Source organism: Taudactylus pleione, unplaced genomic scaffold (genome assembly GCF_031769625.1).
Source record: "Taudactylus pleione unplaced genomic scaffold, aTauple2 ptg000019l, whole genome shotgun sequence".
NCBI classification, from domain to species: domain Eukaryota; kingdom Metazoa; phylum Chordata; class Amphibia; order Anura; family Myobatrachidae; genus Taudactylus; species Taudactylus pleione.
Window position 1 is genome coordinate 34,035,041 of NW_028284421.1, and position 17,232 is coordinate 34,052,272.

Consider the following 17,232-nt stretch of genomic DNA (forward strand, 5'->3'; position numbering starts at 1 on the left):
TACTTACATCTAGGCACATCCACCAGTGTTAAACTTATGTATTTAACATGTGGTTATTGAACAAAATAAGGAAATGTAAACTGCTGTGAAAATTAAATCATTTTACTAAATTACATTCAGTAATGTAATCATTAAAATCTGACAGGTTATCAACCAACCACTTATATCTTGATCATAGTTTCAGATCTCCCACTAAATTACTGATCTTCTATTATCCCATATGTCAACATTCTTTCCCATGCTCCATTCTTCCTTTTCCATTGTTTCCATTACTTTTGCATCTCTCTGCATTTTAATAAATGCCTAACATCCTCCCTCAAAATCACAGTGAGTTAATAACAATTCTTTGGGACTTAGAATTATGAACGCTAAAAGTTGTGTGAATGTCTTCTATAAGGCTGCGTATTATTTAAGTTTTATATACAGCCACCATGCAATGCTAATTGTGCTAAATAAAGCACAGAATAGTCAGTTTCTTAGTGCTTAATTTGTACCATAAGTGGAAAAGGAAGTTATTGTTCTCAGGCTCCATCTGCCAGCTTTCCCCTAACAAAGGTGATTTTCAAAAATTGTACTTGCAGATTCAGTTCCTCAAATGGCATTTGTAGTAGTCTCCTGCATGCTAATATGAGGTGCGCTAGTATAAACCAGAGGGACTTCTTGCATCTTTTATTTTCCGACATCTGAACATCCTACAATTATGATGATGATCTGCACTAATTAAAAACATCATTTTATTGTAAGTCTCAATTTTAGATCAAATTCTGTTTTGTTGGGTGTTTTTTTTTTATTATTATTTATCGAAGGGGGAGATTTATCAACACTTGGAGAGAGATAAAGTGGAGAGAGTGAAACTACAAATAAGGGGTCTATTAAGCCTTGGATGTAGATAAAGTACCGGCCATTCAGCTCCTAACTGCCATGTCACAGGCCATGTTTGATAAATGACAGGAGCTGATTGACTGATATTTTATCTCTCTCCAGTTTATCTTTCTCCAAGCTTTGATATATCTCAAAGGTATTATATTTTTAGCAGTTCAGTACATTTTAGTGAAATTTATGTTTGCATGTGTTTTACGGTCATAAATCACTCCAGAATCTGTACTGATCTGTGTTCTCACATATTTTTCAGAAATCCCAAAACAAATGGTAAAGTTCTCATGTGGCATAAAAGTGGAATTGAGATTCAAATCTGTGTTCTCAAACCTCATCCACGCTTTTGCAAAACTGACTTACATCCCTCCTCACCTATCAGACATCAGGATTATTCTCTACAAACCTTCTGTAAGTGACCATTTCAACTGAAAGAGAGAGGAGAGAAATAATGAAAAATAGTAACTTCATTACAAATGCTATATTTGTGTTCTTACATGATTTAACTCAACAGTGGGGAGTTTTCTTTGATAAAGTAATAGAAAGCAACAATACAATTACTTTTGAGAAAGTCCGCCAATCAGTATTGAATCTAATTAGTTAAGTTATGCTATTGTCACCTGATGGGGAATCCCACAGATTCTTTACTCGCATAACATAAAACTCCTTTCCATGTTGATACTTTCTAGGCTGATGTTACAATATACTTTTTGAATATTGGTCATGAATTGCCTCAGTGATCGCTCCTGGAGAATTGATATGCTACATTCTCATGAACATTGTGAATTTGCTGTGTGTAGGATACAGATGGTGTTTAACCCTTAGGACCAGTGGCGGTTCCAGAGGTGGGGCTGCAGCGTAGTCCATAATTCTGATAGGGGAGGCACACCAACTGCCACCCCAAACATCGCCAACTGGGACTCGATGGCAGATGGTGTGGCCCCACCCCCCCTTTTTGAATTTTGGACTGCGCTGTAGCCCCACCCCTAGAGCTGCCACTGCTTAGGACTCGATTAAATTATGAATGGGTTGGCTCACCCCGCGAGTAAGTGCTCACTCCTAATTGAATTGACCTCTTAGAGTACCAGCAATATGTGATTGGATTGTTTAAATCAGTGATCCAGAAATGCCAAGGAATCTCATGTCATTGACCTTTTGATCTCTGTCAGACTCAGCTGCTTTTTTTCATGCAGGTGAATTAGACAGTGATCCTTTTTTTTAACAACTTGCCTGTTATGGTCACATCCGATGCATCCATGCTAATCTGGGCTTTCCCTGACCAGGTCGCATCAGAGTTTCCAAATGTTGATTGGACATTTTTATTGGTATTTTATTACAACCTGATTACCACTAATATCTGCATTTTCAAATTCCAGATTACAATACTGCACTGTTCCATGTGACTTAAACTATCAGAGATTATAATGTACCAGTGGGTTGCCCAGGGCACATCTATTACACCCATATCAACCAATCAGTTTCTCGCTTCTGCCTGAAATACTCATTGCAAGTGCCAATGTCCAGACTACCACCTACAACAAATATCCCTATAATACCTAATCAGCCAGCTACACTATTCCATGCAATAATGTCTGTGAATATGCATTTCCACACCATTCATGCTATGGCCATTTTGTCCTACACATTTTAACCTACAGTTGCATAGTATTTACACTCAATCTGTGGTTTGATATTCCCATAGTTTTCTATCTAGTATTTAAAGTGTCGGTGAGATGCTCCGCTGCAAACATGAATTTTTGTCACAAGTATAGGTTTTTTGTTTTTTTTGTAATTTTAACAATGTTGTTTTAAAAAAAAAGTTAAAACAACGTCTTAAATTTTTAGATGTAGTTACTAATTTTCTGTAGATGGTGCATTTAGTGACTATTTCACATGCAGACACTGATGGTGGCCATACCAGTCACGCCTGTTATGGGGATTACACATATATGGCATTAATGAGTAGAGTCTAATCTGTATAAATGTAAGCTATGCGCCTTACAGAGACCCTATTTTTGTGTTTGAAGGACATGGGCACAGCCTCTTTAGCATCTATAGGAACATTTCTAAATCTTGGTCCATAAGGTATTCAAAAAAATCAATGAATTTACTTCCCAATCGGCCAACGGGGCATATTATTTATTTTATTGGTTGGAAAACCTTATTGATTATGAATATTCACTTCGGACCACCGCAGACATTGACGTGTTATAAGATTTATATCTGTATTCTATTTATTTGTTTAATGCTAACGTGGAACCCATGTGCATACTAGAGCTTCTCGTTCACCACAAGATGGCATGAAACTATCATGGGCTTCCAGGGCATGCTGGCACTAGTTGTACCACAACCGTCCATCACTCTATTGTTACTATGATTATTCTTGTGCACAACAGCCAGAGGTACCAGGAGGGGCCAAGTGCATCGGGCCTGTACTCTCTAGGTGTGGGGGTTTGTTCGTTTTTTTTCAGTATCTCCCTGGAGAACTAAGGCCCTGATTCAGAGCCGGACGCTCTGACCAGAGCGCTCGCTCTGAATCAGGGCCCACCTCCATTAATATGGAGCGTCCTCCTGGACGCTCGTATAGCTGTGGGTCACCACCCACAGCATATACGAGTGTGCAGGATGATGGTCGCGATGGTCTTGACCATCACGACCATCGAAACTGCGAGCAGAAGCCTGCGGTTGAGTTTTTCAACCGCAAGGCCAGGAGTGATTTTGGCTCTATCAGAGCCAAAATCACTCCCACTGACATCACTAGTGATGTCAGTGGGGCCGGCTTCAGACGGTAGGCGTTCCCTTGGGAACGCCGCCGTCTGGCAGGCACGCCCCCGGCGCGCCCACCAAAGGGGTCGTGCTGTCAGTCAACAACGACAGCACGCCCCCTTTGATGAGACACTCCGAGCGAAGGAAAGTACTTCGCTCGTATGGTCTCGCGCATGCGCACGACGGAGCTCCCTCCGTCGTGCGCATGCGCAGTGCGGACCATCGACCCACTTGCGAGCGGACAGCCGCTCACGAGTGGGTCTGAATGAGGGCCTAAGTACTGAGCCTTAGAGAGAGATAAAGTGGTTGGAGATAAAGTACCAACCAAACCTCTCCTAACTTCTTAACTGTCACTTTTATTGTCACTATTCAGCAATAGTCTGGCAACAGACCTTTGATAAATGCTGTATTCCAGCTAGATCTCCAAGCTGCAAATACAGTTTGACACCATATGGTTTTGTTTGATGGGCAATGTTGCCTTCAGTAAATAGCATCCTATACAAACCACACATCACATAGCATGAAAAGATTTCCTTTAATAAATGCCAGACTGCATCTTCCCATAAAGTTATAAAGTCACACAATCACTCATACCTGTTAGATAATAATAATAATACTTTTTAACAAATTAAGACATAAAATGAGTTCAATATTCAATACTTGGCAACAGGCATCTGAGAGGTGGCATATAGTCCTCCTGACAGAATAGTGTGACACTCTTAGCGGTTACACGGCTGACACAATGTGAGGGCAGTGTAATCGCACTGTCTGTGTAGCAAGTGAGTCTGTTACTGGATGGTGACGTCTTCTCACCAGCTCGATTGGTCAGCTATAGATAAAACTACTGCTTGGGCTTTATGTCAAGGGCATAACACTCCGCTTATGCTGATGAGTAAATGTGGGTTTGTCTGTGCTAATTCTGCATTGGCTCTTCATCAGGACATGGCAGGACTCTCACATACCTGCAAACTTGACCCACTAGATTCCCTGCTGACCATGGAGAATGATGGGGAAGAAGTGGATTATATGCTCCGACTTTATAGCCTCCAAAAGTGTCAGGTAAAGAAATCTACACAGTCACTAACTGAAATGGCAGTTGCTAATCATTGCTTCATCATATGTCCAGTACTAATAAGAAAGTATATATTTATTGTGTTTATGTACAGAATGACATCATCATAATTGTCGACCTGCATTATACCAATGTGGATAGCGGCGTCAGAACTCAGGAGAGTTTGGAGCACCTGATCCCCAAGCCCTGTATAGCCAGGTTGTTGAACAGGACAAACGCATCTTGTTTGGAGAGAAGCCAGAGAGATGGAGTTGAAGCCCCTAACAGCAAACCCACTATACAGACAAAGCTCAATGCCAGCACCATGAACAAACAGCCTGGAGCACATCATCTGACAAATGCCGGAGCAATACCTTCTAGTGGTCAGTCTAAATCAAGTAGCGAACCAGAGGAAAATGATGAAAGTGACACATTACATGTCTTGTAAAGACCTTTGGGGAACTTCGCTATCTGCTTGGATCTCCCAGCTGGATTCTCTCTGGATGGTCCTTTAGAGTTCACAGTGCACATTCACTTGGTACATGGATGCGAGTAAGATCAATGCGTGGGAGCTGTATTTTCCACACTTGACATAATTGCACTTATCATGGCTGTCTGGGAGCTCAAAGACAGAAAAGATGGTCAAAGTATAACAGTCCTGCATATGTCATCCAAGCTATTTTTGAAGAAAAAGATTTGGATTGTATATGCTCCTATACAATATTGCTGACTTTGGTGCAGTCTGGTTTGAACAACGCTTGCCCAAAGAATTTGTCTAGGTTCCCCTAGCCGTATGAGAGAGAAGATTACATTTAGCTGGTGCCATTGTAGCAGATTAAATACATGGGAGCTAAATAGCATTGTACGCCTTGTGAGTTATACGTACCAGGATGGTAATGTTCTCTATAACCAGTGTGCATTGAAGAGCACTTGGTTAAGCTAAGATTATGTTACCATTTTAAAGTGAAGTGGTGACAGGGCTCGCAAGTTACTTTTTTATTTACATAAGATAAAAGAAAAAAAAATACTTGTTTTCATCCCAGCATTCACTCTTGAATGGGTGCCAAGTATAGCATGCATAGTTAGCTAATAGCAAGGCCCATGGGCTAAGCTTCTTATCCTATGACTGTCCTACTGACTTGTAGGGTGCCTTAGTGCTGGACAGTGGGGAAAATAGAGACTATATATACAATAGGGACATATAAGGTAGGGAATATAAATACAGTGAAAACAAAGCATACAACGGACCCTGCTTGTGCCAGAGCTTACAATCTACTGGGAATATGGAAGGGCAGGGCAGTAACATGAGGTGTGAGTGTGACTTAGTGGAGTAACAGCCGTATGGGTGTTCCAGTGTAGAATGTCCATAACAATAGGCAGTGAATGGAGGCGGCTGGGGGTCAGCAAGGCATGGTAGGGAATTCCATTATTTGTAGTGGGGCAGGAGAAGTGTTGTAGGCGTAAGTTAGGAGACAATGCATAGTTCAGGCCTACCTCTTATGGCTTCCTGCACTGACAGGCACTTACAGCCCTCTAACCAGGCACCTTAGCATATGAGACATCAGTGAGTATGCAGGCCAGCCTGGCAGAATGGCAGCATTAGCATACTGGCTGCACTCTTATTGGAAATCTCCGAAAGGTGAATAGTGGGTGATACAAGTATTTTTTTTTTAACCTAATGTGAACCAAACATTTATCTTATAAGTGTAATAATACCAGCATACCACCAGTAATAGGTGTACTTTAAAGAGCAAGCAAAACCATGAGTGGGTATATTCAACATAGTATGTGTATTCCTGAGCTAACTAATATACCTGAGATTGATGCAGTGTGTGGTCTTCCAGCATGCTGTCTGTCCTATGCTGTAGAAAAATCTAACACGTTTAAAAATAATTTCTGCCTACAGAAAGTATCTTTAATTCTCCCTTGTAGCTTATTTGCAGATGAGACTTAAGCTGGATATACACTATACAATGTATTATAAGATATATTGTTCAGACGCAGGGCGGAACAATATATTAGTCCGTCGTTCACCACATTGTCCCATCTTCTGACCTACACAGCAGATGGGACGATGCAATGAATGACTCTGCTGTTACATGCAGCATGTAACGATACATCGCGCCGTCGTACACCGGATCATGCAGCGTGTGCGGCACACATCAATGTATTGTTTCATTGCATTGCTGGGTCGTATGGTGTTTATCCAGCTATAGTCACTCCTAATTGAATTGACCCCCTAGAATGTGGGCTAAGAGAAGAAGCAGGACAAATTGGAGGATTATCGTGTTACATGTAACGGAATGTTTTAACTTGCTAGGCCCATGTGCTTCAATTCACCAATGAGTATAGAAGGGGCGTGCTTCCTTCTGATATACTCTGTCTGTGGTCTGTACTAAAGACAATTGTCTACAGGCAGACGTGTAAACTAAAGGACAAGACAGCGGTCAAACTGCAACTTTAGAAACTCAACCATCTTTGTGATTTATATGCAAGATCTCTACATAGTTTAGCATTCCAGTTAAGATCCTTCTGAATAACGGTTTGAATGGAAATTTCCTCCCGACGAGCAGGATATTGCTTAGTGGTACCACAGACCACACAGAAGCACTAAAAACATTAAGCCTGCCCTAACCTTATTGCCATGAAAGTCATTAGAATTACAACTATGAACTTTATTTATTACGCTCTTTCCAGAGCACCAAAAAGGTACTTGGTACTAAAAATGAATAGTTCTCATTGTTCTGTTTGCTTGTATTAATTTATTATTTTGTGACACTTTTTGTATTTCTTCAAAGGAAAAAAAATTCTCACATTTCCCGGCACTCATGGGGCCAAATGTAATAGGGTGAGAGTTTAGCCGTAATCTCTCACACTGTTCCATTGGTCGAGTTGTATCTTCAAAATGGGACAACATCTGGATGAGAGTTTAAATCCTGAGAGTTTTTGAGTGTGAAAAACATGCGAGTTTACATGTTCTTGGACCCTGGGCCTGATTCATTAAGGATTGCAACTGCAACAGCGCACACAGTTGGGCGATTGTTGCGTACTGCGCATGCATCATCACAGTCTGCGCGCGCAGCGGCTACACTGTGATCACACTGCGATCACGCAGAGCATGGTAACGTGGGAATGGTCGGAGAAACGCAGGCGTGCCTGTCCGTTTGAATGCCGTTGCATGGGTTGGTGCGCATAAATTAGCCACTGGGATGACATATGCAGCTTGAGTACTTACTGTGTGTGACGAGGTTACCAATTTCTGAGTAAGGTCAGGGCTGATGTAATTCTGTATGAAGTTGTTGCCAATGTATACGCAGGACTGCAAGGTATTACGGATGTTGGCATCTCTATGCTGGCTGTGCGACGGCTTTGCAGTTGCATTCATTAGTAATCGCAGCTGCGATGGCAATAGCGATCCGTAGTGAATCAGGTGTAAGAAAACTGTCACATTTTCTAAGCTCTCACCCTATTACATTTTGCCCATGGTTTGTCGGGATTCTGGAACCATTTCTGAACAATGGAAACATAGAAAGGGACTTATTAAATGAAAAGCTCTGCCTGTCACATAGAAATGGAACATTGCATATAAGTTTGAGCATAATTATGTCATCATATAACTTCTTTTTGGCTATGGAAACTGATGATTTCTGTGATTTGATCATTTACGTAATTAACTCTAAATGTGATAAATCTTTTTTTTTTTTTTTAAATCGATCATGAAAGGAATTTTAAGGCTCCTAATGAATACAAAATTAAGTTTAAGGCTGATTTCGTGCATGCTAATCTGATTGTTCATTTATGACCTTTGTGGCCAAATTAACCTGACATAATAACATTTGTGGGTTGCAAATGACCAACTTTTCAGGCACATTTGCTGAGAATAGCAAAGATTCTTTGGAACACTTGACAGCTCTCAGCCTCAGAAGGTGGAACATGATTTTATTGCTCTTACAAATATAAGACACCGTGTCACATACTGTCCTATGCTTATGCACCAAATCACCTGCAACCTAAGCTTAGGCACATTACGTCAGCCACAATGCACAAAGTACTCTGTAAAATACAGTGTGCTATGCATTTGGACTTTTTATGTTCTGCTTTCTTAAGTGACAAGGGGCAGATGTACTAAGCTCTGGAAAGTGATAAAGTGGATAGTGATAAACTACCAACCAATCGGCTCCTAACTGTCATTTTTCGAAGATCGCCTGTAACATGACAGTTAGGAGCTGAGTGGCTGGTAGATTATCACTTTTCAGAGCTTAGTACATCTCCCTCAGTATCTGTAGGATGATGCTGCATAACAAACAAATTAATAACTGAATGTAATTACATCCTTGTTGTTTTTTTTATTGTTTTTATTATAAAAATAGATACACTTTGCATTGCAACAGATAATGTTAAAGTATCTCCCCAAAAACTTGCATGGAGCTAATCAGTGTATGTGAACGGTAAGAATACAGGCTCTTGGAATACAGCCCAAAGTAATACATATTTTTGTAGTCTGTTGACTATTAGACTGTACCGAACCAGGAGTCACCAACAGTATACTGTACAATTGCAAGATGCATATAACATTTATATGTACACAATGTACATATAAATTTTCATTTGCCATAAGTGATGTTCATCTCCTACCCATGAAATCCTGCTCCTGTGATAGTTCTCGACTACTCCTGCTGCATTAGCACTCTGACACCTTCTCCTACAGAATCATAGTGTTGTCCCAGCATCTAATCAATATGCTTAGGAACATGAGTGGGTCTCACAATGAAGATGACTTTTAGCTTGCAACGCCCTTGTACAGCCATGTGGTGGTGACATTTTACTATTCTTCTGAGATTAGTGACGCATCGATTGCACTGGTCATAGATGTGTGACTCATTCCAACACCGTGCAGATTGTTATTAGAAGAATATGATCCTAGATATTCTTGCAGACCTTTTTGTCTTCTAATATGATTTCCTCAATCTTCTACACTAAACTGAATTGATCTGTTGTACGGGACAATGCTATTTTGAACCAATATAATGATTCTTTCAAATAGACGGAACACTATTTCATAAATTCATTTAATTTCATAGAATGGTAGCAATATTGCTTGTACTGGAAATTCCACTCAGGTTATTTTTCTAATTATTGCTAAATACAGAATATTTAACATTAATAATTGTCTGTAGTATAATAAAAATGTTGCTACCCACTGTATCTCCTTCATTTCTTATTTCGGTGATCAGAACTAGTTTTAGTGTTGCTGTTTGTTAATAAAAGCAATGTGTTTCCATCAAGACTGTTATCTAAAAAATGTGTGGGGGTTAATGATATACACATGAGTAGTAAAAGTGCAGCACTGAGAATCTCAGTTCATTTATCCTTAACCTTCCCATACAATAATTAATTGCAGATTTACAGGAAGACGCTTTTGGGTATTATTTTGGTTCCTCTTTTTATGATATGTCTTTCCAAGCCACACACTTAAGGTCTCATTCAGACCCGGTCGCAAGCGCTGAGCGCTCGCAACCGGATCGATGGTTAGGCCCTGCGCACGTGTAGCGGCCGCACTGCGCGTGCGCAAGCCCAGGAGCGAGCGAGAAACTCTCTCGCTCCGGAGCTCACTACAAAAGGGTCGGCTGTCGATGTTGATCGACAGCTCGGCCCGTTTTGTAGGCGGGGCGGGGGGGTGTTTTCACAAACTGAGGCGTTCCTTAAGGAACGCCTACCGTTTTGTGGCTAAGTTGTGGGTGGTAACCCACAGCTTAGCTAGCGACCAGGAGGCCGCACTTAAAAATAGAAGCAGCCGCCCTCATTCAGAACGAGCGCTCGCTTCTTGCGAGCGCCTCTGAATGAGGGCGTTAATTTCTTCCTACATCTTTGTTTTGATTAGAGACATTATTCTGGCAGAATTCACTGGCCAAGTCCAGATACACTTTGGCTGCACTTGTGACCTGGCCATATCTACCTTAGCCAGACCTGAAATCAGGATCCAACCAATTTCATGTGTGAAAATTGGACTGTTGAAGAACATCTTTTGTTGGATGTTTAAATCTAGATCAGATGCCATACCATAAAGGTATTATCAAACCAGTTGTCAGTCTCTGAGATTAATGAGCCCTGGTTCAACTCCCATATCAGCAGTTTCCTATGCCCTTGTGCTTATGTGGGCAGTACTGTAGATAGGATATCACGAGTCCTAAGCGGAATCAATACTGAATAGCGATAGAGCCAAGGATTGTGCAAAGATGATGGTTGGGGTACCCCTTGCGGAAAGGTGCGGCCACTGGGCTGTGGAGCAGCCTTGAGGGTTGGTGGAAGATGCAGCCACTGGGCCGTATAGCAGCCTTGAGGGCTGGTAGAAGATGCAGCCACTGGGATGTGTAGCAGCCTAGAGGGCTGGTGGAAAATGCAGCCAGTGGGCCGTGTAGCAGCCTTGAGGGCTGGAAGTGGTTACAGTCTCTGGGCAGTAGAGCAGCCTTGAAGGCTGGAGGAAGATACAGCCACTGGGCTGTGCAGTGGATGACGCAGAAGTTCGACTTGTGCTACTGAGATGACACAAGCGACTGTTGATGCTGTGGTGCGACTTGTGCCGCCGAGATGACACAAGTGGCAGTGTAGTTGGTGGTGTACTCTGGAGATGCTGGGTAATGCCTGTGCTGCCGAGATGACACAAGCGGCAGGAGACACTAGGAGGAGGCCTGTGCCGCCGAGTTGACACAACCGGTGGATGCCGCTGGAGTGTGACTTGTGCGCGCCAAGATGACACAAGCCGCAGAGATACTGGAGCCAGACAGGCTGTGGTTGAGGATGCTCCACCAACACGATGCAGACACCTGAACCGGAAACGCGTGGAATGCTATCACTGGCATCCCAGCAACGCATCAGCAGGGCAGAAAAAGGAAGAAACACCAATCCCATTCCAGCAAGGATGACGTGCCGCCTAAAGGGAGGACTTCATGACCTCACAGCATGGCGTCTCTGTCTCCAGGCAAATGGCCTGAGAGAACCGCCATCCAACAGGACGTGGCTGTGGCTTGTGACAAAGGATTAATCAATCCTGGGCTCTTGTAGGAGCTGTGACCTCAGGACCATTGGAGATGACAGCAGTTGCTACCCCTATAGATAATGCTACTGTTAATATCTTTCAGAACCTTTGAGGATTTTTGTAACCTAATGCATGGAAAAATGTACACAGATTATTGTTTGTTTCTGTATTATATGTTGTTCAGTGTAGACAATAATATAGACCTTTTGTTGTATATTTTGTAGACCTGCGGGACTATGACAGTAAGAGGTAATGTATGTGCCATATACAGAGCATAGCAGCCGGTATTGAGCCTGGATACCTTAGATGCACTTAGATCATAGACTAACCATGCGAAGCTATTAGGCCAGCTTTGATATATGAACATTCAGGCATTTTTCCATTGACTTGTTTGATGAAAGTTCTGAAGTATCAGAACCACATCCTCTTAAATCCCATCTTAAAAGAAGCCATGTGAATTGCAATGTGCTTATTCACTAAAAGGTATCATGTAAAAGGCAAATGCATTACTTCAAAGTAATGTCATCTCTCACTCTCTGTCCTGTAGATTTAGATGTTAGCCCCACAATGAAGCTTTCCTCCAACAAACCTCATTATAATTATGATAGCTGTTTGAGCCTTCCCTCGCTTGAGCCTCATCTTTGATATACAGTATAAACCTCCATTTATTTTAATTTTTTTACCTGTATGTGTCTCAAGAGATTGTTGTTGGATTATTGCCTGATTTTGTACCGATGCATCTCAGTCATTTGAAATGCATCGGTACATATAGTGTGCAAGCCATAGCTGTTGTTCTAGAACTCAATAATCCAACTAGAAACAGCTGGGAATAGCCTTCTTATGTGGATGAGCTAAAACGCTGCTGCCCAGACATTAATATTGTATATCTTCTCAGAAGATATACATAAAATATATGTATTTTATTATTTTCTGTTTAGCATTGAGGTGATGTCACTTCTGGTGTGGTGCATTAAGATGGAGGGGGACTTCCATTTATGCTGCGTCCTACTTATTTCCGTCAGGCATCATTTTTTTCCTGTCAGGCCTAATTTGATTTATGTTTAATTACAGTAGCTACTCTCTGTACGTATATTTACAAGCTATGTTTGTATGGATCTGTTGTGTTCCACAGTGGAATACAAACTACAGTCAGGTGCATAAATATTGGCACATTGACAGAATTTTCATGTTTTGGCCTCTATTCACCACCACAATGGCTTTGAAATGAAACAAACAAGATGTGCTTTAACTGCAGACTTTCACAATTAATTTGAGGGTAATTACATCCAAATCAGGTGAACGGTGTAGGAATTACAACGGTTTCTATATGTGCCTCCCACTTTTTAAGGGGCCAAAAGTAATGGGACAAACTAAGCAATCCTAAATCTAACTTTCACTTTTTAATATTTTGTTGCAAATCCTTTGCAGGCAATTACAGCCTGAAGTCTAGAACACATAGACATCACCAGACGCTGGGTTTCATCCGTGGTGATGCTCTGCCAGGCCTCTACTGCAAATGTCTTCAGTTCCTGCTTGTTCTTGGAATATTTTCCCTTCAGTTTTGTATTCATCAAGTGAAATGCATGCTCAATCGGATTCAGGTAAGGGGATTGACTTGGCCATTGCATAACATTCCACTTTTTAGCCTTAAAAAACTCTTTGGTTGCTTTTGCAGTATGCTTTGGGTCATTGTCCATCTGCACTGTGAAGCACCGTCCAATGAGTTCTGAAGCATTTGACTGAATATGAGCATATAATATTGCCCGAAACACTTCAGAATTCATTCTGCTGCTTTTGTCAGCAGTCACATCATCAATAAATACAAGGGAATCAGTTCCATTGGCAGCCATACATGCCCACGCCATGACACTACCACCACCATGCTTCACTGATGAGATGGTATGTTTTGGATCATGAGCAGTTCCTTTCCTTCTCCATACTCTTCTCTTCCCATCACTCTGGTACAAGTTGATCTTTGTCTCATCTGTCCATGGGATGTTGTTCCAGAACTGTAATGGCTTTTTTAGATGTTGTTTGGCAAACTCTAATCTGGTCTTCCTGTTTTTGAGGCTCACTATTGGTTTACATCTTGTGGTAAACCCTCTATATTCACTCTTGTGAAGTCTTCTCTTGATTGTTGATTTTGACACATATACACCTACCTCCTGGAGAGTGTTCTTGATTTGGCCAACTGTTGTGAAGGGGTTTTTCTTCACCAGGAAATAATTCTTCTGTCATCCACCACAGTTGTTTTCCGTGGTCTTCCGGGTCTTTTGGTGTTGCTGAGCTCTCCAGTGCGTTCTTTCTTTTTAAGAAAGTTCCAGACAGTTGATTTGGCCACACCTAATGTTTTTGCTATCTCTCTGATGGGTTTGTTTTGATTTTTCAGCCCAATAATGGCTTGCTTCACTGATAGTGACAGCTCTTTGGATCTCATATTGAGAGTCGACAGCAACTGATTCCAAATGCAAATGTCACACCTAGAATCAACTCCAGACCTTTTACCTGCTTAACTGATAATGAAATAACGAGGGAATAGCCCACACTTGTCCATGAAATAGCTTTTGAGTTCATAGTCCCATTACTTTTGGCCCCTTAAAAAGTGGGAGGCACATATAGAAACTGTTGTAATGCCTACACCGTTCACCTGATTTGGATGTAATTACCCTCAAATTAAATCTAAAAGTCAGCAGTTAAAGCACATCTTGTTTGTTGCATTTCAAAGCCATTGTGGTGGTGAATAGAGGCCAAAATATGAAAATTCTGTCAATGTCCCAATATTTATGCACCTGACTGTATGTATGCCAATTGCAGGATGTTTCTGCTAGTTTTGTAATTGCTCCAATTTTTAATTGTTTCAGACTGGTGGGGTATATACTGTATGTGATTATTTGTGAATGTTGGATGCCCTGACAAAAGTCCTGTGGTGGAATGAAACATCAGGTTATGATGTAATTGCTGTCAATGTATGCCTAAATAACAGGATATCATTTATTCAACCCTGTGGTCAATTCGGAGAGAGATCATAGGCGTGTGTACAGTCACACCCTAATGTTGCCTGCTGCTTCCTCCCCAATACATTGCAAAGTTTCAATGCAATGCTGGGATTTGTTTGTGGATATTGAATTAAATCCACCATTATCTGGCACTTATATAATTAACTTCAAATGCCTGCTGCAAGTGAATAAGACTATTGCCAATAATCTGATGGATAAAATGGAAACCGTTCACTGCGCTAGCCAAGCAAATAATAATAATAGAGATTTAAAATCAATAGCTGAATTGTGTCATAGATGAAAACACGCTTCTCATTTAAATAAAATTAACATTTATTTATTTTATTTTTTCCAAAGTAATTTTTATTAGAGGTATAAACACATAAAAGGGGAAGGCGGAAAGGGTACGGAAAGAAACAAGGGCAGGGTTGGGAAAATAAACAGTTTTTACAAAAAAACTAAATTTTTTTTTTGTTTAAACCAGTTTTTTTTTTTTTGCATTAATGTTTAAATGAAAAAAAAATTAATCTCGCTATGTATTGGAAACCTTGGTTAATCACGTTTTAATGCGTTCTAACATTAACAAACCAAAGTTATTAGGGTTTGATATGATTTATTTGACATATCTCAATAAAACCAATTTTAGACTAAACATAATTAAAACATGCAAAAGCACTTTTCAGAGACAGAATACAAGGATCATATAGTTGAGAGAAGTTCAGGGGTGGTGTTTACCGGGAGGGCCTCCATTTTAGATGAGTTCAGCTTATAATAAGATACTATAGTGTATTCCTCCATGTAAATGTCGCAAACTAGATAGAGGGTCAGTGAGAGTTAATAAGATATCATCCGCAAATAACAGGAGATATGGTAAGAACTTACCTTTGTTATCTCCGTTTCTACGAAGTCCTTAGGGTCCACAGGGATACCTTGGGGGTATAGGTCTTGGCTCCACAGCCATGTGCACCACAGAGTTAAAGATGTCCTTCCAGGATGCACTGGGCCCCCTCCTATACCCCGCCCCCAGGCCAAGGCACCTCAGTTTTAGTATCAAGCCATAGGCCGGGAGAGAGGAAAAAGGAAGAAGAAAGTCTGGAACACACAAGATTCACATTCTCATAGAAAAGGGAGACCGAAACTGGTGACCAGAACACCCCCCTACGGAAGCACAGGGCGTCAGGGCGGGCGCCCTGTGGACCCTGAGGACTTCGTAGAAACGGAGATAACAAAGGTAAGTTCTTACCATATCTCCTGTTTTCTACCTCAGGGTCCTTAGGGATCCACAGGGATACCTTGGGGATGTCCCAAAGCAGTATCCTTCAAGGCAGGGGACGCTCCTGTGCCGAGAGGAGAATCCTCCGCCCGAAGGAAGCATCCTGAGAAGCAAATGTGTCAAAGGCGTAATGCTTGATGAAAGTATGGACAGAGGACCACGTGGCCGCCTTACAAAGCTGAAGAGTTGAGGCGCCACGTCGAGCTGCCCACGAAGGTCCCACAGATCTTGTAGAATGAGCTTTCACAGAGGGTGGCACTGGGAGTCCCTCGTGAGTGTATGCCTCAGAGATCGCCATGCAGATCCAGCGTGCCAAAGTCTGTTTATTGGCAGGCCAACCCCTCCTATGAAATCCATATAGGACGAACAAAGAGTCCGATTTTCTCAAAGAACTGGTATGGTCCACGTAAATCCGCAGAGCCCGTACCACATCCAAAGAAGCCTCACCAGCTGAGAGATCAGATGAATTAAAGGCTGGGACTACAATTTCCTCGTTAATGTGGAAACTAGACACTACTTTAGGAAGGAATTCAGGACAGGTACGAAGTACCGCCCTGTCCGAATGAAAAATTAGAAATGGACGACACGAAAGAGTCCCCAAATCCGACACCCTTCTGGCTGAAGCAATAGCCAGAAGGAACACTGTTTTTGCCGTAAGCCATTTCAGATCCACAGAACCCAGAGATTCAAATGGAGGATCCTGTAGCGCCTTCAGGACCACAGCCAGATCCCATGGAGCTACCGGATGGACATAGGGAGGCTGGATGCGAAGGACACCCTGCATAAAGGTACGGATATCAGGCCGCGTGGCAATCCTTCGTTGAAACAAAACCGACAGGGCAGAAACATGCTCCTTCAGTGAAGCAAGGCGTAGACCTAAATCCAAGCCTGCCTGAAGGAAAGCCAACACTCTCGATATTCTAAACTCGCGAGGATCGTACGCTTTAGGGCGACACCACTCAAAATAGGTATGCCACACCCTGTGGTAAATTCTAGCTGAAGCCGGCTTACGAGCATGTAACATGGTATTGACCACCGCTCTAGAGAAACCCTTGGACCTCAAGAGGGAAGCCTCAAGAGCCACGCCATCAAAGATAGCCGACTCAGGTCCGGGTAGAGACAAGGACCCTGAGACAATAGGTCCGGCCTCTGAGGTAACAGCCAAGGAGTGTCGATGGATAGACACTGGAGATCCGAGTACCAACTCCTTCTGGGCCACGCCGGGGCCACCAGCAGG

At 42.0% G+C, this 17,232-nt stretch overlaps 1 protein-coding gene across 4 annotated transcripts in view; it reads left to right on the forward strand.

The window, feature by feature from the left end:
* LOC148540517 (mucosa-associated lymphoid tissue lymphoma translocation protein 1-like) overlaps nucleotides 1-9,834 on the forward strand; it is a 117,064-nt gene extending 107,230 nt beyond the window's left edge. For all 4 annotated transcript variants that reach the window (XM_088446734.1, XM_088446740.1, XM_088446726.1 and 1 more), the window contains exons 14-16: nucleotides 1,133-1,284; nucleotides 4,579-4,698; nucleotides 4,806-9,834. In XM_088446734.1, coding sequence (XP_088302860.1) covers nucleotides 1,133-1,284; nucleotides 4,579-4,698; nucleotides 4,806-5,138 — 605 coding nt within the window. In that variant the 3' untranslated portion in view covers nucleotides 5,139-9,834. The remainder of the gene's footprint in view (nucleotides 1-1,132; nucleotides 1,285-4,578; nucleotides 4,699-4,805) is intronic.
* The last annotated feature ends 7,398 nt before the right edge of the window (nucleotides 9,835-17,232 follow it).